The sequence below is a fragment of the Pholis gunnellus genome (genome assembly GCF_910591455.1).
Source record: "Pholis gunnellus genome assembly, chromosome: 5".
Taxonomy (NCBI): Eukaryota; Metazoa; Chordata; class Actinopteri; order Perciformes; family Pholidae; genus Pholis; species Pholis gunnellus.
The window spans coordinates 14,269,916-14,294,569 of record NC_136531.1 but is presented as its reverse complement, the minus strand read 5'-3'; the positions used below and the strand labels follow the sequence as shown (position 1 = coordinate 14,294,569).

At 43.9% G+C, this 24,654-nt stretch overlaps 1 protein-coding gene across 6 annotated transcripts; it reads right to left on the bottom strand.

The window, feature by feature from the left end:
* Window positions 1-570: 570 nt before the first annotated feature.
* ctnnd1 (catenin (cadherin-associated protein), delta 1) lies at window positions 571-24,190 on the bottom strand. Of its 6 annotated transcripts, XM_079158857.1 has the most exons (22): window positions 24,131-24,190; window positions 17,426-17,573; window positions 14,763-14,837; window positions 14,534-14,659; window positions 14,139-14,425; window positions 13,941-14,031; window positions 13,537-13,727; window positions 13,123-13,381; window positions 12,104-12,175; window positions 11,315-11,465; window positions 11,037-11,238; window positions 8,770-8,887; window positions 8,337-8,493; window positions 7,207-7,272; window positions 6,977-7,104; window positions 6,131-6,281; window positions 5,832-6,027; window positions 5,497-5,690; window positions 4,414-4,461; window positions 4,165-4,247; window positions 3,160-3,254; window positions 571-2,714 (listed from the first exon to the last, which is right to left on the bottom strand). In XM_079158857.1, the coding sequence occupies exons 2-21, from the start codon at window positions 17,564-17,566 to the stop codon at window positions 3,195-3,197; spliced, it is 2,796 nt and encodes a 931-aa protein (XP_079014983.1). In that variant the 5' UTR covers window positions 17,567-17,573; window positions 24,131-24,190; the 3' UTR covers window positions 571-2,714; window positions 3,160-3,194. The 6 variants fall into 6 exon arrangements, with proteins under 6 accessions (XP_079014983.1, XP_079014984.1, XP_079014986.1 ...); XM_079158858.1 differs by lacking the exon at window positions 3,160-3,254; XM_079158860.1 differs by lacking the exon at window positions 17,426-17,573 and having other exon boundaries at window positions 24,131-24,178.
* Window positions 24,191-24,654: the final 464 nt, after the last annotated feature.

The following is a 24,654-nucleotide window of genomic DNA, read 5'->3' as shown; positions in this document are numbered from 1 at the left end:
AAAATATTTCTTTAACTGGCGTTAAAGAGTTGCAATAACTTACCTTCTTCTGGTCTCTGTGGCTGAACGTTAGCTAGCATTAGCAGACAAATGGGAAAAACAATAAATTAATAATCTAACATTAAGACCAAAAGAATGAATGTTTGATGTTAACGCGGTGCAACTCCACATGTTAGCAAGATGACTGTTGGCCAACACTTCAGTAAAGCTCGCACTCCGCAGCTAAAGTGAGGCAACAGTTAGCATTAGCTTTAAATTACACTTACCAGTAGCATTATACATCTGTCGCACTTGCAAGGGCTTTTTTTTTGTTGTCCCATTAAACGGTATGTTAACGCGTTGAACCCCGATGTCGCAGAAGGCATCACATGCTTGTCACCTCCCTCCTAGTTCCTAATTGTCGCGGTTGCAAACGTGGGCCGCAAACTCAAAGCGCCACCTAGTGGCCGTTCTGTCACGTGCCAACGAGGGGAGACCACCTCCACCTGCCAAGCGACTGCTCTCTCAATGACCTGCTCTTCACTGATGCATTATTAAATAAGTGTGATAAACAAGAGGCGAAACAAAAAACTCTGAAAAATCATTTCTTTTTTTATTAAAAACAGTATTGCTAGTTACATGATTCATTCATAAATGAGAATATGCAACTTTAAGAGCCAAGGCAAAGAGATTAAAGTGTAGTCCAGAATGAGATTTGTTTTTCATTAGTGATCCAGTATCTGATGACTATGATTTTATTTAGTTAACTTGTTTTGCATTTAATTTAGATACAGACTAGATACAGAATGTTTCCAATCAAAACATAAAATGATCGCATATGCATTCACCAAGAGCACCCAGAAACGATTGAACCCAAATCAATATTAAAAAAAGAAATACACAAAACCATTAAAATTAACAAATATACTCTTGTGTATATATATATAGTTTAAATGTGCTTTTATTTTTTTCTCCACTTTTTCCAATAGCAAATTCTGGTCCAAGCCTCCGTACACTGCGATGCTCGAACACAAACCCTTGCTCTCCTCTTTTAGTCAGTCCATCCTCGAAGGCAACGTGTTACTTTGAGAGAGATGCATCCTCTGTCGGTGTTTCAATTGGCATGGAAAACAAATTAAAAAGGTAACAAAAAGAAAGAAAAACACACATTAAACCCCCCCCCTAGTGCTTCTTTTAATCATCCACTTAGTAAGTATCTACATCTCACTCGGCACTAAGAATAAGTATTCTTCTACAGAACAAGCACTGTACTGTACTGTACTTAAGCAATGCGGCCAATGCTGTGTCTCCTCCCGTGTACTGGTCTGTAGTCTTAACGCCAGCCAGGCTATGGGTTTGAGAAGCAGTAAGTTATACAGAACTCAAGAGTTTTATACGTTATAAAAAACAACAACCAATTCCATTGACAAGAATCCAGTCTTACATAAGTACAAGTTCACATATTATATTATTTTGCAGAATAGAAAACTGATGAGTTCCATATACAGTATTCCCAACTACCAACCTGCTGAGAAAAAGACACCGTGATTGTTTACCCACGACACATTGGGCACACCCATCAGACCTATCCTGAATGAGCGAGGCACTCCAGTTAGCCCACACAGATGCTGTTAGAGACAGTCTGGTATGTACACATTCATAAGATGACAGACCTGCAGATACAAGTAAATGCACCCCACAAATCCTGTGATAGCTCCTAAGAATTACAATGTTGAGGGGCTTACATTTAACAGAAACAGACTATACCGTCTATGAAGAATAATTTGTCTCCTCTATTTCTGTCTGTAGGAACACCACCACCCTTTTATATTCATGGATCACAATCAAATACAGAAACTGCAGCATCCCCCATGCATCTCGTTGATGGGCTGTCAGCGACACAAGCTGCACACATAAAGCAGATGAGTTTTCAGTGTAGCAGCTGTAAAAGTTGTGTGTGAAGTTCTTGCATTCAGTATTGGCAGTCGCAGCAGTAGCAGTGTCATTTGGCACATATACATTACTGTGGTACAGAGCAAAGCAAGAAGAGGAACAACCACGACCAAAACAGAAGCAGAAGCTTTACACATATCTGATTAGATCATTAAACATTGGTTCTCAGTGGTAGGAAAACATTTTTTTTGTAGTATTTAACCATCAGAGAGAGAGAGACCGAGAGAGAGAGAAACGTTTCCTTGATTACTTCAAACAGAATGTAATAGCCATTTATGCAAAATTTCAACAAACCGTCCTGTTCTGATCCCGACTTTCCAATTAGTTTGATTAGTTTACGTCTACTCTCCCACCTCCAAGAAATAGAAAAGTTCTCAGATGAAGCCAGTCTCTGCTTTTCGTCAGAGATAATTAGTGTTGTCCAAGCACGTTGTAGTGTAGTAGTGTAGTGTAGTGGCCATGGTATCTGACTGAGTGGTTAGCGTTTTTTTGGAGTTCAGGGACTTGCAGAGCACAAAGTGGTCATAGTGTCTCATCCAGTTGTCCACAGGGAGCGTAGAGCCACGTCAATTTTTTCTGAGTGGTTTCATTAGTTTGTCAGCTGCAATGGAGGAATGTAACAAAGGGGAAAGAGAGAGAAGAGAGGCTGCAATAGAGTGAAAGGGGGACAGAAGATTTGAGAGTTTAATCCCATCTGTAGTGTCGTGGTCCCCCACAGTCAGTTCAGCAAGGGCAGTAGGTGGGAGGAGGTTGTCGTCTTGTGATGCACACAATCAGTTTTTCTGCAAGAGACCAAGAGGCACAAGTGTGGGAATTGATCATGTGGAGCAGCTAATGTGAGTTGGTCATGCCTATGCGGGAAGAATTGCACATTTAAAATTCAGATTCACAGCAGCGGCTTAAAGAAAATAAAGTATAAAATACAATAGAGAATATTGGCTGCTGGCAACAAAGTCACCACACGTTAGACCAAAATTACACAAACTGTGCAAAGAGAAAAATATATTATAATCACATCTCAGGAGAACAAATCACTTTACCACTTCTTCACTTTTTACACCAGCAGGGAAAGCAACAAAAACTAAAAAACAGTCCACATACAGTACAATGGAAGCTCAACAATACCGGTCACTGATAAAACACACAGAAAGTCACAACTCTTAATACACGACTAGGATATTTGGCCATGCAGTGAGTTTAGAGGAGCAGCCTGTGGGACACACATACCATGCGCTGACATGCAGTGTGACAGTGGGTGTAGCCTAACCATCGTAAGAATCCATTAGAGGCAAAGAGGCCTGCCTCTCCCCATACATCCCTCCCTGAGAGAGAGAGAGAGCAAGAGAGAGCAAGAAAGAGTAGGAGTGTGTGATAGAGAAAGCAGAGAGAGACCAAAGGTGACATACATAGAGAGAGCATACACAGCGAGGAGGGGGCAAATACAGAAATAAAAGGGTTAAGTGTTAAAATCCAAAAGGAGAAAACATGAAAAAGAAAGATGAAGGAGAAACAGAACAGCAAGAGAGAAAAGAGAAGATAATAATCAGATGAGAAAGTAAAGGAGGGTCACAAAAGGTTAGTTTCATGTTACGTTATGTTTCAGGTGGAAGAAAAGAATACCCAGATCAACCACAGTGCTTTAACAAGACATGCATCAACATGCTGTCTGCGGCTGTGTGTGTGAGAGCATGTCCGTTCACACGGTAACATCTAGAGCAGGTGTGTGTGTGTGTGTGTGTGTGTGTGTGTGTGTGTGTGTGTGTGTGTGTGTGTGTGTGTGTGTGTGTGTGTGTGTGTGTGTGTGTGTGTGTGTGTGTGTGTTGCACATGATTAACCAGTTGCATATTTCCAACCATTTCTGATCTTTCAGCTAGGTGATCATGTGCAATCAATTTCAACAGTTTCACAGTGACGTCTCCTGAATGAAGTGGAATTATTCTCACAGAGACGATGCAGAGGCAAACTGTATTAGCAGATAAGATAACAGACCATAACATCCGGTGAAGGATTGCTCTACAGCAAGAGTGTCACAAACAACTGAGCTTGTTCGTTCTACTAGTCTTACACATTTTAGTTTTCTAGAAACTGTAGATAAGTGAAGTATGTAGAAGAGTTTATGTTAGGATTGAGAGAGTTATTCTCATTAAAGTGCAGTCATGCGGGGTTGTGTGTGTGTGTTTGTGTGTGTGTGTGGGGGGGGAGGGTGTGCGAGTTCATGTGGCCACTTTTTACCTGGACTGCATCTCTGTCAGCAGGTTCGAGTGCGTTATCCAGAGTGTTCCTTCGCCCTCTCTGGTCCAGTGTGGAGTAGGCATCTGAAGAGCACAAACATTATGTTAAACCAGCAAGGTGTGTGTGTGTGTGTGTGTTTGTAATGCAACAACCCCACAAATCTCAATAAACACTACTCATTGACAAGTTCTATCTAGTGCGATACTGGCCAGTTGTGTCCGTGTGCATATTGTCTGTTGTCACACTTGCCTGGTCCCATGTCATTCATTGGAATCATGTCCCGGTCCCCTTTGCCACCTGTGTGTTGAAAACACAAAGACGATGAGCATCGGTGTGTAATGATGAATGTTTTTGTTCACACAGTGATAACAGCCCGACCATCTACTGCCAAAGATAGAATAGTGTGTGTGTGTGTGTGTGTGTGTGCGTGTGTGTGTGTAGGTGTGTGTGTTTAGGTGTGCGAGTGTCAGGCATGAGCCAGCTAGTATTTGCAAATATATAGTTTGTTACTTTTGTGTGTAATGGGTGAAGTTTAGAAACTTAAATAAAAAAAAAAAAACAACTGCGCCAAAGATCTTAAAAGATATTTTACAACTGGGTTTATCTAAAATGCCCCACTGTGGTAAACCCTTATACATCTTGTACGCCAAGCAGGTTGAAACGAACGTTCATGAATTAATTGCAACTCCCATTTCATTCTGCAAACCGCCTGTATAGAACTAGAGCACATAGAAACAGGAGTGGGGATTCTTTGAAACACTGCCACGGTCAGATTTGTAGAGTTTAAAGCAGAGCTCTGTGGAGCTTAAAGGGATAGTTTGGATTGAAGTGGGGCTATGTGAGGTACTTATCCATCGTCAGTGTATTACCTACAGTAGAAGCATATTACCTAACTGCTTATGGTAATACACCGACTGTAGATAAGTAACTCATTTAACCCCACTTAAAAAAAATACAAACTATCCGTTTAGGTAAAATGCTTGACTTGCGAAAGGCAAATCCACTGGAAATGGAGGATTTCAATGCCTTGCTTATTAACAAGCTGTTGCAATTGCACACTATATTATAATTAAAGCAGTCAGAGTGGACCTGTATGTAAAGTAAAATGATAATGTGAAAAATGTTCCATGCATTAGCAAAGTAAACAGTAACACAAAGACAGACATCTGGCCCGTAATGGTTGAACTTTTAGCGGTAGTTTAATGAATTGTTTTAGTTTAAAACTGGACCCTTTAAGACATGAGACACTAAACATTAACAAATTTAACTGAGATATTTGGCCTCGCAGAGCTGCAAACTTTACATGCAGGCATTTCCCTTTTGCCTCCCGACCTTTGTCTATGAGCGGCAGAGTGCTGTCCTCATATCCTCCGTTGGCCCTGGTGTTGTTGCTGGGAGGGTTCAGGTTGACCATGAAGTCCGTCTTCTTCCAGCCGTCCTTCTCCAAAGTGCGCCGCAGCTCCTTGTAGCCCCACACTGTCTGCAGCACCAGGCCGGCCCCACGCACCTCCCGCTCAGAACGATTACTGGTGATCCCGGTGGACAGAGAGAGGTAATTAAAAAGAAGATAAGACTTATAAAGCACGCATAATGCAGGCATGTAATTCAAAACTGGCGACAAACGTGCAGACATGGAGAGAAAATGATCTCGGATATCAGCTCCTTACCCGTCCTTGTTAATGAGCACCAGTCTCTCGATTCCCTGTGAGGCCCTGAGGGTCTTGGCTGCTTCCAGGCTGGAGCCCAGCACCTCATGGAGCGTGCTCAAAACCGACACCACCGTCTCTTCCGACAGCGCTCGCACCGGCTGACTCTGACCGCCGCCAGGCAGGTTGGCCACCAGGTGAGGCACCGCATGTTTACCTGATAACGCACAAAGTATAAGGAGAGCGTGAAGCGTCAAAACACGCCATCCTCTTCATACAATAAATCCTTGTGTGACAGTAGGACTAGCTCAAAGTCTCACCTAGTAGATCTCTGTTGCGTGCGTCAATGGCCATGTTGCGGAGGGCTCCAGACATGGCGCGGACCACGCGGTCGTTGCCGTGGGCCAGCAGCTCAGTCATCATGGGCAGACCCTTCTCCTGGCGCAGCAAGGCACGGATGTATCGGCCATACTACAACAGACACACAATTGTTTGTTTTTAAAAAAATGTGGGCACGAGCTACTCTACCTTTGATAGACTCTAGTGTTTTCTGACACACCATCACTGCTGTGTACAAACAAACCTTTGTCATTTTCTAAGTAGTTTCCCTTTGCAGGAGGAATCGATTATTTGCATCATCTGAATCTACGCTCATATATTCATAAAACAATGCACAGAGCACCGGTTTAAGTTAAGCTTGCATGAATTCAGCTATAAAGCATTTAGTTGTAAATAATCCTGTCAAGAGTTATCTAAATGATGACACTGTATTTTTATTGGGGGTAGGCAAGTATGGCATTTCACACGGATAGTTATTAAAGGGACGTGCCAAGTAGTATTGAAACTCCCATTTCCCCCGATTATTACATTAATTAATCTTGTGGCAGTCTTAACCTCTTAGCCACAGTACCTAGAAATGGTCATGGTCATGGTAGTGGTAAGTAAGGTCATGGGCAAGAAACCAAGAAAAGGCGAGTAAGCACTTTGGAAAGGGATGTGTGTACTAATGCCGCCATTCCCAAAATGCCCTCAGATATAAATGACTATCATCTTACACGCTCTGTTTGGTATGTTGTAAGAGCTTTGCAAAGGTCTATGTTCATGTTTGCTCAGATTCCAATGCCTGTGACTTGGAACAAGGGTAGTAATCGCATAGCGGCTCTTACAGTCCAGCGTCCGGCGCACAGGTTCTGAACGGCTCCAGCCGAGGCTTCCAGCACGGTGGGGTTCTTGGACTCCTTCAGCAGAGAGGTGTAGATGCGGACCACCTCCGGCTGGAAGAGCAGCTCATAGCCTACAGGAAAGAAAAATGTTATGAACAAAATACAGTATATTTAGTTTTTCTGTACTGCATGATGCATCTATTTAAAAAGCTGTCGACTGAGCCCAGTGTTACCTTTAGCAGGTGCGGTCCTCTTTGGAATGTCTATTATGTCTGCAGCTGCATCTTCATCTTTTCTACCTGGAATCAAACAGCACAGCTTCAGAAACACACAGAAGCCGAGCACTACTGTTAGTAAAGTTCTTCTAGTTCGGTTAGATGTGTGCTATGACCCAAAAACTGAGATGCATGAGGCGTGCATGTTAGTACTAAGACAGTTACACTGACCTGTTAGCTCAGCTACTCTAGTACTACTACCACTACTACAACAACAGCAGCAGAAGCAAAGTGCAGTCATACAGAGGTAAAGCGCTTACCTTTGGAAAACCACTCATCTGTAGCCCAGCGTGAAAAAGGGGGAGAGAAGAATGGAGGAGAGAAAGACAGAACAGGAGGAAGAGAGAGCATTTACAGTGAGTAAGAGGAAAGCAGCCATAACTGAGCCACCTAGTTTAACACCTGCTTCCCAACAACAGCACTGCTGCCACCACACAGACATCAGCAACGTGGCATGCCAAGTGTAAAGGCCAAATAAAGCAAATAAATAGGACACAGCAGCTCATGGAACCATGTTATACACACAGACTGCTCTCTACGGTGTCAGTATGACAATGCATAAACTAAACGACTTATTGGCAGATAACCAGCAATGTTGCAGCCTCATTATCTTAAGTCTTCATTATAATGTATACTGTTAACACGGACACACAAGCGTTTATAAATTGATTAGATTGTTTCTATATTACATCCAAGTAAAAAGAAAACAAAAACAAAAAAAACAACCAGAGAGAATATATAGAATCTGAATGCTGCAAAATAATAACAGCAACATGGTAAAAGCAGCTAAACAGAACAAAATGAGGTGTGTAGTTGAGAAAAAGACAAATCAATACTCTCAGTGAAACACAAACAGTGAGCAGCAGTAGAGAGGATGAGCTTTCTTGCAGTTGGGGAAATTGCTGACATTCCTGTGTGAGCGAGTGGTTTTGTGTGTGTGTGTGTGTGTGTGTGTGTGTGTGTGTGAGTATCAGTTTAGTGAGACACCACTGTCAACAGTGACATCACTGCAACTGTTCCTCCTACTGACAAATACACCCTCTATCTATCTCTCTCTCTCTCTCTCTCTCTCTCGGTCTGAAACAGACCTTTGCTCTTGCGGGAGCTGAAGCAGCCGCCCTTCTGGCTGGAGGGGGCGGGGCCCTGGTTGAGGGGCGCGGCCTCCTGGTAGCGCTCACAGCCGGGGATCTCACGATGCACCTGATAGGACAAGTTCCTCAGCAGACACACACTGTTCTCTATCAACTGCAAAGATGGAGGGGTAACAAAAAAGAGAGAGGAGGGAATTATTGAAATGTGAACTCTGCCAAGTCTCTCAGTGTAAGTACATCAAATCACCAACTCGCAGTCATACAAACTCATGTTTTAAATTGCCTCACTTGAGGCACTTTATCAGACTTTGCACAGCTCTCTCTGAAACCACAGTTGTTTGTACAACTTTTTTCACATAGACAGTAGATTGATGTGTAAAATAGAGTGGGCTCTCCCTTTAATGTCAAATAAATCAAGAGTTCCACTCACCTTATTGTCGACTTCTTTAAAGTCAATCTGGGATTGGACAATGTACATGAGCGAATCAACCAATCCTGTACACTCCCTCAGCTTCCTCCTCGCCTCACTTCGCTCTGAACTCACATTTCTTTGAACCGGTGGAAAGTTGAGAAGAGGGGAGACAAGAATGTAAAACAAAACGAGGATTAGCAGCGTGAAGGGTTGGAGAAATAATTGAAGTGGTTAAGAGGTTAAAGGGGACAGGATTCCAGCACACAATGCTTGAACACGCCCCCCCCCCCGCGAGCTGTTTGAATGAAACGCCTGTTAAATCTACTGGTTTACAAAGAGAGTACAGTTTGGTGGGATCAAGTAACAGCCTTGGACCAATTTCTTCAGCTGCTCTCTGACGCTGTCCTACTTAGATATCTAACAGGACTGGGTGGACGGCAACATGTGGAAACTGAGACCCAGTTAGTTCTTCATTCCCTGATGTACGAGACATGTAAAGAAAGGAACATAAGGGAGAAAACGCTGTGGAATGACATGCAGCCTTGGTCCTTTGTGCTGGCCTGTTTTTCCCCCAGTGACAGGCCCGCCCTCTCACACAATACCAGGACACATTCCCCTCCACAGCATGGGGCACTGATTCCACTTCACTGAACAGTTCAGGAAGAGTATTCACATGTTGCAAAGACAGGCCTTTGAAATTGCTATTTTTATAAAATTAAGTTAAGTCACTGGCAACAAATCCTCTATGTGCACTGGAACAAAGTAAGATACAATCATAACTTTTAAACAGAAAGTGAATGCTTTGACAGGGTGGCTCACAGACCGAAGTATCTCACAGACTGCCGGAGAGACTGCCATTAGAATAGCTGTATTTACAGGTATTAATATCAAACTTAAAGTCACCTTTATTCTTCCATCAGTCACCATCATGATGGTCAAAATTGTAATTAATCAATGGCTTTCTTTTATGTCCAAATACCTGTAAAATTAATGACAATCCCATCATCCTCAGCTGTACTAAGCATATTAGCAAGCTAACAAGCTGATGTAGGAATAAAGAAGCTAAACATAATAGGTGTACAAGTCTAGCGCTCTACTAAACTTCAAAATCAAATTCATCATGATTATCTTATCATAACAAACCTGTCAAACCAGGACTGCGGTCTTTCTTAATATGCCACTGGGAGTACGTTTACCCTGAGCAGTTCTCCTTCTCTTCAATAATCATGTTTCCTACTTTGACTCAGTTCCAACGCTGCTGGTCAATGCTCTGTACGATAGTAAATCATTTAATCAGCATCAATAAAATGACAGATAAACGGTATAGACTCTGTATTTTTTAATGACGGTGCAGATCTTCACTCTTCTGTGTGGTCATACGGTGCACTGAGACGACACTGTCCGGACCAATTCTACAAATGCCAAACTTTTATAGTCTTCAGGATTAAAAAAAATATTCACATACTTTTCTAAACCTGCACATAAACACTGTAATTAACCGTGTGGTCAAGGGGAATGCATAGATAAGAGACAGAACTTCCTGTTTACACTTGAAAAGTCAATGCCCCACTGTCCTCTGCTTGTCCCTTCGTTACCCTCTCCTGGTTCCACAGTTACTGTGAAGCTGCACTTCTCTTCAATTCAGCCACATCTTTTCTATAATAAATAACTGACATTTGACACTGTCTTTTAATGAGCACTATATCAAACTGAATAAGATATCCTGTTTGTATGTGCGAGAGGTCAAGATTAAAGGCTTTTGATATGCACAATTTTACCACATGCAAGCTTTGGCACATGATGGACTTGCACAGAGTGATTGGTGCTTATTTCTTTCAACTGAAAGCGTAGCTTTATAAAAGTATAATTTTACTGCAGCTCTTGTATGAATATTATCCACAAACAGAAGAGCAAACTATAACTGATTATAAAAGGTTTATTAAGTGCAATCAAATGTGTTGTAGAATGTATTTACTGTACAATGTAGAATGGGTTTATTCTGATTGAGAGGAAACATTAGGCATTTGTAGTCTGTATCATTATACTGATTATTAGTGGAATAAAAGATGAACATAGCTTCTTCCCCCTCTGTCTCTTCATCAAGTTCACTCCATGATGTTTGTTCCCCTCTCTTCTGCTCCGTTAACTGCTCCCTTCCTCCCTCATACATCCCACTGCTCTGTCAGTCTGTCGAGCTGGCATGTTTCCATCGTCCTCACTTGTATACCGCCAACCCTTCCTCCTTCATATCATCGGTAGCAGTCAAACAGCTCTTCCCTCCATACCTCAGACAGCCTGCTGTGTTGGTGAGGGCGGTCTCCCACTCAAGATGCCTGGGCTTGCAGTTCTCCTCCCCTCCTCCCGCTCCGTTGGTCCCTCGCTCCCAGCCTGAATGAGGCACCATCACCTCGTCAGAGAGGGCGTGCAGCGCGTGGTCCACGATCTCCATTTTCACAGAGTCGTGAGACGACAGGTTCCATAGCGTCCCTGCGCCAAAATGTAGATATTTAATATGTAAAAATGTGGTCGTCGGTCGCGCTGTGCTGTTGTCTCGGTCTCTCACCTGTGATGGTGTCAGTGAGGTCCTGGTCGCGGGTCTTCCTCAGCAGCCTGACCAGTGCAGGCACTCCGTCACAGTTCTTGATGGCGATCTTGTTGTCTTGATCTTTGCCATACGAGATGTTCTTTAGTGCTCCGCAGGCTGCATAGTGAACCTACAATAAAGACGCAATAACAGTTTATTGAGCTATTAGTCAAGAGAGCACTGCTCTCACATACATGCAAATGACATTGTTGAGCATGTTTGCATGATCCTATAAAGCTCTTCACACAACATACCACACACACACACAGACAGACTTTTGTTTGACCCATTTCTCCAGAGAGCAAGTCATCCCACACAAACTCAGACTTCAAACTTGTCACTGGCCGTACAGCATGAAATGTGAAATTAAGATGTGTCTTTGCCTCGAGAGTGGAATGCATGATGTGGTTTGTCTGGTAATGCCCATACAAAGATCAGCAAAACCTTGCCACAGCGTGTGCTAAATGAAAGGGGATCGTAGAAAAACCACAGAATGTTTTGGCCGAAACCATATTTAGCACAGTTGTTGACCGACAGGATTTGACCAAGAGCAGTCAAATACGTAGTGCTTATTTCTATTTCACTTTCTAAATCGGTATTAGAGCCGAGTCTCAAGTTCACCTCGTCTCAGGCCTTTGAACTGTCTCACTATTACATCAGAAATACACTACATCCCTTAAGCCTCACGTTTACCCCACCTACTCCAACCGTAACACACTGGTGAGTAAGGAATGAACAGAAAGCCGCGAATAAAGTCAGCCAACTAACCTCTTTGTTTGGGTTGTCAAGCATACAGACCAGCGCTGGGATGCCTTTCATTCGACGCACATCACACTTCACCTGGAAAGAAAAAAGGATGAACATAAGCATAAATGCAGACGAGCGCCCAAAAGTTTAGTTTACAGATTTTTTTTACACAGTCCAGCAAATCCAAATGATGTCAACATCCATATTTTTAAGAAGTAAAAAGATGCAATGATGTACAAACAAAGCAAAACAAAGACCACCAAGGAAGAAAAGCTGGAGCTTAAAACTACAGTGAGCTTGTTTTAATGTTACGAGAGTATTTTTTTGTTGTTAAAGGTCTAGTGTTGAGCCTGCTGTCCTATAAAACTGAATATTGCTGCAGAACAAACTGCATCTTCCAGCCATCTGCAGCTCCATGTTTTCTTTTCTCCTTGCATTCAGTTCATAATACTACTGCACAAAGTAATGCTGCAAATCTCTCTTTTTATCAACCTTGTTGAGGATGCAACAGTATGTCACCTTGTTTGAATTAACTTTATTGAAATGGGCCTTGGACAAAACCATCATACGATCAGTGTGAGCATAAAAGTCGCAGTTTCACGCAAAAAAAGGCAGATTAAAGAGTGTAGTGTGAATTAACACATACAAGTTAAATTAAGACAGAGTCTTCCCAGCTTTTGACAGACCAGATCCATCTATAGTTCATCTTGTTATAAACACATGTGCAATGCATGCTGACTGAGGCGCACGTCAATTTTCCACTAAAACATTGACAGTTCTACATTTGGGACAAGTTCCAATTAAAGGTTTTGCACACATCCACCTGCTTCTTATCTAATCTTGACTCCCACTCTGGTGGAAATAGAACTTTCTGTCTTTCTCTGCTATATCCTCTGTCATACATGCCTCAAGTATCCCTATAAAACTCACGACTAATCATCTTGTGTCCTTCCTCAACTGATTTAGTCAAAGTCTATTCCAACCTGCATCACACTGGAACCGAGCTTTTTCCCATAAAAATATACGCTTGCATCTCTTACTTTGTCATTTTTGTAGGTGAGATGCTGCAGGTATGCAGCTGCGTTACTCCTGACCGGGTCCAGCCTGTAGTTCAGCATGGCGATGACCTCCGGCAGCTCTGGTTGACGCCAGCCACTGGGGCCAGGACCGGGACCTTTCCTTAAAGTGCTGTCCAATGAAGCCATGCTACCTCTCTCCCCCTGGGCCAGCGGCGCTCCTCCCCAAAAGTACATGTCCCCTGGGCCGCTCATGTCGCCATCCAAGGTGCCCTCATAACTCCTGGCGAGGGAGGAGGAGAACATTTGTAAATGAACGTTATTATTTGCTCTTCTTATACAATCAATTATTAAACATCACTCTCAAAGATGACTCACAGACAGTACGTAGAGTACATGCATGTAAAACATACATCGAGACAAAAACACCCAACATACCCAGTCCTGCGTGGGAGCCCGTGGGGGAATGCGTTGTGGTTGCGAGGCACGGTGCTGTAGTGCATCGGGTGTCCCATGCCATAGTCGGGCTCATCGTAGCCAATGCTGCGCTGATCATCCTCCAGACCGTACGGCTCTGGGACAAACCTCGTCATGGCGGACAGCTCCAGGGCACTTCCCATACGCCCAACCTACACAGGGACAGGATCCAAAATAATAAGAGGCCTCAAGCCAAATGCTGGGGTGAACTCATGCTAGGTCTTGTATATGCGTGTACTCCTGCAATCATATTATCCAAACATATAGCATGGAAGGAAAACACCAAATACGGCAAGTCAATCTGGAAGTGTCAGCAGACCACGTTAAAAAGATGTTAAAAGTGACGCAATGATTGTTGAAGATACCTGTGGCTGAGCAGCATAGGGGTCCAGCTGGTTCCTGCTGGGGGCTCTGTAGCTCGGATCCAGAGTTCTGTAACCGTCTTGATGGACCGGTCTGGAGAGGGGAGGGACAGGGAAGTGATGGAACTATTGGCCAGATTATCCATAAAATTTTAAAGTTAATGTCTACCTTGTCTACATGAGCTTCAACAAAAACTATACCTGTAGCGATCATCCATGCGAGCCCCCCTGCTAAGGCTTGTGTAGGCATCAGATGGGGGCCCAGCTCGGTAGTCCTCGTAACCCACCGGCGGTCCGTATTGGTAGTTGCGGGGCACAGTGTGAGTGGGGTAGTCCATGGGCACGCCACCTCCGGGTCCCTGTCTGTAGACCATGGGTGCAGGGTAGCCCCCCATGCCTGTCACTGAACCCCCACCATCCAGGGAAAGTGTGTCTGACACGGAAGGGATGACTGTGCGAGTGGTGGTGGTCTTTACTACTTTCTTCACCTTAACAAGCAAAAGAAGGGAGGCGGGGGACAAGATTCAACGGTTAAGGTGTCACTAACAGGACAGACTTTAAGATACAAATGTACACGACACAAAACTGTAATTTACCGTGGTTTCTGTCCGCCGTGTGGTCCCATCTTCACCGGTCTCCACAGAGACAACAGGTGGCACCTCCTGGGGATCGTCCTCCACCGTGTATGTCTCCTGCACCACCTGACCAGGCTCCATCCTGAACTGCACATACATTTCAGAGAAAAGAAAAAACTCAAATATAAGTCTCGTGGGATATCCTCGGGGTGAACCATCTTAAGAGTTGAAGAGCTGAAGGGCTCCTTACATGATGTGTCCCGTTGATGTAACCCTCGTTCAGTGTCAGCCTCTCTATGTCTGCATCACAAGGAATGCGTCCGTTCTGCAGGGAGATCAAAATACATAAGAGGGGATCCAACGCATTGATTGGTTCCATCGTCAACTTTCATTTGAATGTTAATGGCGCCCAACTTTATCTTGTGAAGTTTTACGCACTTTGATGCTATGTTAAGCATCTTAATTTTTTCTAATGTGTTGCATTACGATGATTACAGCAAAAGTCCGTGGCAGTTCTAATGCTTTGGTTTGAAGTTTGCTGTGCGTTTCAGCCAAAATCTGGGCCGTCGCCCTGTTTCTAGACCACAAACGTGACGTCGGCCTCTTGTGTGAGGACAGCCTGAATGTCTGATTTGATCAGTTTGAGAGAAGACAGAAAAAAAAATAATTTAAAAGCAAACTGAATTTACAAAACACTTTTTAAAAAGCTTTGTCCATTAAAATAAGGATTACAGAACACAGGGCAACATCAGAAATAATTAAATCAAAGTCATATTATAAGAAAAGATAATATGATAAAAGTTCAACAATTAAAACGGTAAATTAATGATAAACCCCTACAACATGTAATAAACTGAAATTGTTGTAATGTAATGAAGTAGTGGTGTTATTGGTGATCAACCTCGCTTTTAAGTGCGTATTACGGTTCCACCCGTAGGATGCAGCTGAGACGAGAGCCTGCACAGAAGCGGTGCAGACAGCTGCGTGAATTAAGAAGAGAGTGCGAGTGTTGGTTGAGACGTGCGAGTAAAAAAAACGCATCTCGACACGCTTGTGGTCTAGACGGCGGTAAAGAATGACATGAAGTCCAAAGGTATGTAAACCTCATGAACACAAAGAAAGGCTTTCATGTCAACACTCTCAACCCTTAAACACAAACTGAACACACTAATCCAACAAACTTATGAATGAACTGTGATAATGCAATTAAAAGGATGAAATAATTAGTAATGAAATGAATAATGATCCACAGAGAGAGAGACGAACAAAGAGACAAACTTCTTTCTCTTATGAGTCGACACCACCAGCATTGCCCGCCTAAGAGTGCCGATGGGTGTGGTGCACTTATCATTCCAGCCACAGGGGGAGCTCTTTGCATCTCTCCTGCTTTATCTCCACTACAATGGGGGTTAAAGAGGGCACAGCCAAGGGGTAAGATTTCCCAACAGTGATTCAGAGATGGGGAACGGTTGTCTCAAGCCGACAGAAATGTTGTATTTTAAATAAAAAGCTGGAAACAATACTTGCAGGAGGAGCAATGACAACCTTTTTAAGTGCTACTTTGCCCAGATCAAATAAACAAGACTTAGTTCAAGCAAATCTCTCTAGTTCAGATAAGGACTCCATCAGAGAGAATAGTGGAAAGTGCGGGGCAGATGTGAGCATGCGGGAACCTGTCAGTAATGACGAAAGTCGGGTTTGCTCTGCCTGGGAGAGTAACCGAGGCATGCCGAAGCCTTTGGGCTATGTAAACACACACACACACAACAGAGATAAGAACCAGCACAGGCTACATTTCTGTCCTGTTCTCATTAAAACACGCACAACCGACGTTTCTGCCACTAGAAATACCTGAGACTGGGATGTGTCCTGGACAATGCCTGCCCACATGCAGGAGCGACAAACGAAAGAAAGGAAAGTGAGAGAGCCCAGTTTGTTTATGAGAGCGTGTTTCAAAGGTTGCCTCAGGGACAAAAGTGTGTGTGGTGTGTGTGTGTGTGTGTGTGTATGTGTGTGTGTGTGTGTGTGTGTGTGTGTGTGCTGGTTTACTCACGCACGCTAATGACTGAGCGTGTCAATAAGGAAGCAAAAGAACGAGCCAGAGTTGGTGGGTGTGCCAGCGAGGTAAACTCAGAGCACGAAGCCACTCTGCAGTCTCTCAAACAGGTAACTGACCCACAGGTGGTAAAGATGGTGTGTAAGCAAATAGCAGAACACACTTTAAATATGAAAACAGACTCAATAATCAAGATGATTACCAAGAATTCACAGCCGACGACATAGGACTGGACATTTGTCCGAACTAAAAGGACTTTGCCACACTGAAAAAAGCAGCTGAGGGGGTGTTTCTTATACCACAAATATAAATATAACACATTATAAATAAACAGCTGGCTGACTGTAGCTACATGGGTAAACCGTAGACGATCATCCGGGAAAAGCCAAATATAACAACAAACATTATGTCAGCCCAGACATCGCTCTGCATGCAAACTCCAATGGACAAGTCAAGACAAACATGATGAGTTACACTGTTGTTAAGCTTGATTGGTGGAGAGATACGATGACGATGATGATGATGATGGGAGGACTTTTGATTTGAATAAGACATGAACTGTTACTGGAGGAACCAATGGAGGATGGGTGCAAATGACCTCCTCAGGAAGGCTGTACTGGGAGGTGCTTCAGTCGCCTTTTTTAAAACACGCAAAATTCAAGCGCACTTCCAAGACTCCAGCCTGACAAAAACCTGCTGAGGAGGTCTCTTTTGCTACAGATTTGGTTTGGATTCTGCTGCCATCCAGCCAGTGCACACAGATGGGATGGGGTGAATCCGAAGGACTTTTCGATGGAAAATGTGGGTGAGGGTGGGTGGAAAGTGGGAGGGGGTGGGCGGGGTTTGTTCCGTGTTACCTGCATGTTGGGGAGGGGGCGGGGCAGGGTGCCGGCACACGACCTCCGCTCCTCCTCCAGAGCTCGGCTCAGCATCTCAAACTGCCTCTCCTGCTCCCGCACCGAGGCCAGCAGGGAGGCCGTACTCGCACACTGCTCCATTCACTCGCTGAGAGCAGAGCAGAGCAGAGCACAGGACAGGACAGGACAGGGTCAACACCAGAGAGTAGAGGGGATCCAACCAACACCGGGATTCAATCAAAGTACAAGATAAACAGCGAGGCTGAACCACCCATGCACATTAGATACAAAGACAGAAGGGCCCCGGCACCGTGCACATCTGGGAGCGCACACACTTTAAGTGCTAATGAAGAGGAAATTTAGAGGATAAAGGCAGCAGGAGCTGACGCAGGAGGGAAAAGCAAGGGAAGATAAAGATGCAAGAGAGAGAGAACTGGGGAGATAAAGAAGCAGGTGCAGAGAAGATGCGAGTAGACAGAACCAGAGCGAGAAAACAGTGAGGACGAACAGCAGGGACAAAGAGAGAGCTCACTACTTGAGAATCCAACTACAAAAAGTGATTATTCGGTTCAACTTTGAGGTGGGACCGGCGTCAGCTGAGCGGGGGAATGGAAGCGAACTACCAGCAAGATTTCAGCACGTTTCGTCACCTTCTGCTGTGTGAGGTTAAAAATAGAGAGAAGGTGAGATACACGAAGAGAGACAATTACAGCGTGTGGAAGCTCGTTAGCACTTCTTCACTCCAAGGATGCAGGGAAAGTGAGCGAGAAGGAGGGAGATGAGTGCACGTGTGAGGGCATTCATAGGCGTTATGGCGAGACGGCATCACGCGATCCAGTTACACCAAATTTAAAAATCCAGAGGTGTTTTTGAATTGAGAGGGTGTGTTCTCCACAGCAGGGAAAACAAGACCCGCCTCGTTTTCCCCATCTTTCTACTATACTTACAGTGCTCTGCAAGTTATAATGGATGCAATACATCAATGATGTCAATGTTAAAGACACATAACGGCCGCTGCATGATAATAATTCCTTCTTCTTTGCTTAAAATAAAATGAATATTTAAGTGCTTTAGGGCACAACTTCACCCCCAAGGCAAATTCCATTTGGTTGACAGACTATGGTGACTTCAGACAACAATTCACATTTGTTACTCTTTACTGTGCTCACCAACACATCTTCTTACAAATTGGTAGAACCTGTCTGCTTCTACTTCTGAACTTTTACTTTCCTAACATGGTGAGATTATTCAAATGTAAAGGTGTGGGCTTGACACCACACATTTCAAGGGAAGGTAACATACTCCGACATGCATTTCAAAATAAGAGTCTGAATTAAGGTGCAAAACAGCAACGACAATAAGTAGAAAGGTTGGTTTTTATACTGTCAACATGTCAGCCTGGACTTTTGGACAAAAATGCAGCTTGAACACGTGCCATGGATGACCTAAACCGAAACTACGGAGGCATGATAACAAGTGAACTCCGGCCCAAATTCAAACAATGACAGACTTCCTCAGCAGGGACGCTGGTGAGGGAGGAATCACGGGAAGAGTATTTCTACAGTGTCTGTGTAATAACGGGATGACATGAGCGTGGCTCATCTCCAAACCTGGGCAAAAAGCAAAAAATGTTCTACTTCAAAGTTCACTGACTCATGTAGATCAAATCTGCTCTCCATCTGCACAACCTGGACTGGCTGAGTGAACAAAGACTCCTGTATGAAGTTTCGAGTGTGCACAAATGCCAGCACGGTTGTGTGTGTGTGTGTGCACACATCTGTGTGAGGGCGAGTGATTGTGTATGTGGGTCAGAGACTAAATAAAGGTGGCGGGTGTGCCTGGCTGGTGGTTATATCCTTGAATACTCAAACAGAGTTGTGGCAAGTTCTGGTGAAGTTAATACTGCCTTGTTTCTTTACGTACGTGTGTGTGTGTGTGTGTGTGTGTGTGTGTGTGTGTGTGTGTGTGTGTGTGTGTGTGTGTGTGTGTGTGTGTGTGTGTGTGTGTGTGTGTGTGTGTGTGTGTGGAGACCCATTTGTGGACAGAAACACACACGGCACCGCCATTGTCATACATTCCACAGTGAGATTTAGCGTGTCATATCCTGTCTCAGCTGTTGGAAACTGTCCTAATAAGGGAGCCCTTCACTCTCTCATCCATCTCTCACACCAACGTGTTTTCTTCCTGGCCAAACACTTCAATCCCGGCAAGACAAGAGTCGAGGCCCATTACTTTATCTGATCCAAGCAGGGACGTCCGACCACAAACCGACAAAGTGCTTCTTTAGTGGATAATGTTCACAGATGGAGAGATGGTTTTGAAATGATCTCAAGTGGGTATATGTCACCCCTGTGTAAAGCTAAGAATGCGTCACAACTTAAAACCTTGACTTCACTCAACAAGACGGATCTGTTCACCGAGATCCCAAACTCAAAAAGAAAACGGGGAACTAGATGTGCCAGCAAGCTACAAATATGCGTTTGTTGTGTCAGCCGTCGGCACATAACACACAGGGACAAAACAGGGACCAAGATTTCAACTTGGCAATGGAGTACTGACGGCATATGTCAGATAAGTCCACATACCGCAGTAAGAGTTATTGTTTGCGGCTCTGTCAAAACGTCAACACTTCTTTTAGAGCACAGAGGAAGACGGCCTCTTGTGTCTCCGTGCGACAGACAGACAGAACCGCACGAGCTCTACAGCTACACAAGTCCCACCACTAACGTTTCTGTGGAAGGGAGTCGTGGCTTGTGAGAGAGTTTTAAAAGGCTTTAGCCACATAAAGCCTGGGCATTAGGCATTAATCTATTGTATGGCCATTAGCAGCTACGCTAAATTGTATCTGCTAATGGGATAGCCCTAGAACGACCCTGCTAAGCCACTTGCCATCCTGAGCCAACACAGATGTACACACACACCATCAGTGTCCACTACTCACTGAAAACTTTGTGAGGTACACACTCACAGACAGTCTGTCACCCAGAGCCCACTGAGTATTGAGAATGCTGTGTATTCCTTCATTATCATATGCTAACATTGCTATTTCAGCGACATAGTCACTTTGTGGTTCTGGCAAGCTGACACACACACACACACACACACACACACACACAGACACACACACACACACACACAGCTGAGGTGAAGCTATGGTAAAATGCTGTTGTGGCTTGGCCAAGTGCTACGCTGACTCAGCCTCATTTGAATGGTCACAGAGATTTGGCCTGTCTGTCTGTGTGTGTGTGTGTGTGTGTGTGTGTGTTGTGTGTGTGTTAGCCTTGGCCCACATCCAAATACTACCGCCTTTGTCGTCCTGACTTGAAACCACCAAACCCCCCTTCAGTGTGGTAGTTGCAGAGAGAGTGCACATGCACAGACGCCCACCCACCGCACAGACGTATCGGGGACCTCTGCAAGGCCAGCTGTCTAATCTACAGGACACCACGTTACTATTCTGAGTGAGGAAGGAAGCAGGCAGGCGACTGTAATTCATAGAGCATGAAACAGCCAAAACAAATCTGTTCAACCATAGGTTCAGAGGCTGGATATGATCTGGTTTTTCTTTCTTATAGTTAGGTGATAAATGTCCTGGCAGAGTGAAATGAACAATAAATGCCTTCTTGGCCACATTACAAAATAATTTCTCCTCAGCAACAGTATCAACTCGTTTGAGTGATATAAGGGCTGCAGTGAATGATTATTTTCATTACTGAATACATCACAAAAAGAAGCAAACCATCAGAAATGCTACAACCACGACATGTTGGGCATTTTTGCTTGCTTAATAACTTTAATAATCAAGAATGCAGTTCATTTTCTGCTGATTCTACTTATTGTTTTTCTGTGTGAAGTGAACAATTAATTGCATTATCTGCTCTGCTATTCCATTCAGTTAGTAATTTACCTCCAGCAGACTTTTACAAAAAAGAGGGGAGGGCCATTTCACGCAACAAATGCCTAAATGTAACGATTGTGGCTATTGATTAGGTCATTATCTTTGAACTAAATCGATCACAAGACAGAATGTATCAGTATCTGGGTGGCTAACCACCTCATGGGGACTTGGCTTGGGAACCAGAAGGTGGCGGGTTCAAGTCCCTGCACGGATAAAGTACCGAGTGTCGTCTGGTAGCAAAAGAGGAGCCACTCTATATATGCCAAATGTAACCAAAGTGAATCAAAAGTAAACATAGAACATAATCAAAATGATGAGTAATCACATTATTGCAATGGGTATCGGACAAAACTCCTTACACATGTCAAACTTCATGTCTTTATTTATGACTATATGTCATAAACTAACATTACTATCACAAGTTCACTGGAAGTCAATAAATGTTGGCGTACCGTCTCCCCAGTTGTAAGATATGGCCATATTTAATTTAGTCAACGTAGGCCAGCTCTACATTTAGGCCAACTACACCATCTTATTCTCCAATTACACCTCATTCATCCTCGTCAACAAAGAGATGTTTACTCATCACAAAACACAGAAGTTCAGTAATACTACATTTAAAATGACAAAACATGCGTAAAAACTCGACAAGTATTGAACATTCCCGGTCAATCGCCAAACAAACTAAAAGCCAACATTCAGCCGTCGGTAAAGATTTCACCACTGGTGACCTGCAATCAGAGTGTGACTACCACTTAACAAGGAAGTGGGTTAAATAGCTGCAGTGAGGACCATAAAAGTGAGAACTGGCGCTCAATTCTTTCCAAGAAGATAACCACCAGCACCGAGCGACAGTTTCCCTTCACGGATTTAGAAATCTGTGCACTTTGATTTCGCTCCGTGTACACTATCTCACATGTCCTGCACTGCATTGAAAGCAATTGGACGTGCACACCGTTCAAATAAAAACACAGACTGTAGGTGTAACCATTGGAAGTAGAGAGCGGAAGAGAGAGAACAGACAGGGAGGAGGAGGAGCAAATGTAAGAAAACCCTAGCTTCTGTGTGTCAGAGGGACACACCCGTGGTGTGCTCTGAAAGCCCGTCATTACAGAGGCTCACAAATGATAGCCCTGGTTAAAACAACTGGCTTAGCAGCAAGACTTCAGCCCCCACAGACAAAATGGCTCGGAAAACTAGGCAGCGAAAGAAACGTCCAACTTAAGATTGTTGCCCCTCCTTTTTTTTTTTTTTTTTATTACATCTTCACAGAAGGAACATTTCTGAGAAAGCTGCATGTCCACACTTGCTCCCAATCTTTTCCCCATCTCTGTTCCAGCAGGCCGAAGCAGACAATGCCCCCCGGGCATTAAGAGGAATATGACAGGCATGTCCATGCTGCACTAAAACTCACCGATCAGCTGACTGTACCAACTCAGATATCTTAAGACAAGCGGTCAAACATATGTCAGGTTGGTCTGCATGTTGTTATTGTGGAACGTCACACACACACACACACACACACACAGAAACTAATGAAGACCAAGGACCGCAAACTAAAAGCAGCAAGCTTACTCCAGGAGCGATCCACTAACGCAGATATAGTCAGGTCCCTCTGAGTAATCCAGCACCCGATCACACTGAAGAACTGGAAATGGAGAAGGTGTCTGAGTAGCAAGCCTCTACACAAGGGACTGAATAATGAGGCAACAAACATGCCTGCCACCTTATTACCACACCCACATATCCAGACCCACACAACAGGTTCTTGCCTCCCCCCTGCTCCACCACCACCCCTCATGTCTCCATCCTCTACCTTGCAGACCACATCTAAAGACAGCTGCTGAAACACTGAACAGTGTGTTTTCACACATGTGTAGACTTTCAACACAAAGGAACAAAAGTCTTCTAAAAAAAAGACACACGCCATGCGAGCTTAGTCACCTGAAAGCACCGTGCAGCTCCACAGTCCGCAGAGAGTGGGCGTCTCAGGTACAGTACATAATGGGAGACTGATAAGACACACTGGACTTCGACTCCTAACTTGTGGTCCGTGACGCTGCGGGCTGGCCGATCACTTCCGTGTACTCTCACCTGTCGCGAGTACCTTTATAGCTCGTGAACAAACGGGCGGTTAAGCCTGGTAACTCATAAGACTCAACGTGTAATGTTATAACGTTATAGCAGCCACCCACAAACCACACCGTTCATGTAATAAACTGTTAGTCAACGTTACATGGATAATTCATGTTTTTCAGTTGTCTTGATATCAACCCGTTTTAAATACACGCATACGTTTTATTTAACTTTTCCCAAACTCTCCCTCTAAATAAGTTATCCATCATGCTAACGACAGGAATACACCTATGCTAGCTGAGTTAGCTTGTGCCATCGTAGCTACCCTGCTAACGCTGCGTTTACAACAACCAAGTTCACCAAAATAAAGGTCGCCCCCCTTTTTTTCCAACCCACAACACATCCCGACCATCTGTACCGAGCACGAAACACCAAAAGACGGGCCTTTACCGATTCTGGAGAGTGTTATGCTTGTTTTTCAAAGTCCATAAGTGTTTGCGAGGTGGATTCAGGCCTAGCCTAGCCGAGGACTGCTGCTGCTGCTGCTGCTGCTGCTGAGCTGACACGATCCAAAAAAAAAACCTCGACCCGCAGCTCGGAGAGGAAGTGAGTTGAGATGAGACAACAAAAACAACCTCGGCGTGGTCGAGCAAACACGTTACAACTGCACAGATAAACTGTCCACCGCAGGGCGAGAGCGCTCTGAATGGAGACGGAGAGAAAACACCCACCTATGCTGTTTCCTATCTTCCTTGCCTTGGCTTGTTGTTCACTTGTCGCTGCTCTTCCTCTCCGCTGGGGGGAAGAGGTGGGGGCGAGCAGCATGGACGAGAACGGAGCGGAACAGCACGAGGGGGCGTTTTTCAAATTTGAAATTTGAAATTTAGGTTGACACAATGACAGTATTACTTCTTCATGATTCCCTTATTCATTTAGTCTGACAGCTATTGTTAATAGGTTATAGCAAAAAACAACAACAGTGCAATTACATTTATTGAAGTTTTTGTTTCTTTTGATTAATATTATAAAATCATTATTTAATAATAAAACCCCATTTAATTTAATTTCCCTCTCGTAATTGTGACTCATAAGTCATAATTGAGATACTAAGTCATAAGTATGGAATACTAAATCATAGTTATGAGATACTAAGTCATTATTATGAGATACTAAATCATTATTATGAGATACTAAGTCATTATTATGAGATACTAAATCATAGTTATGAGATACTAAGTCATTATTATGAGATACT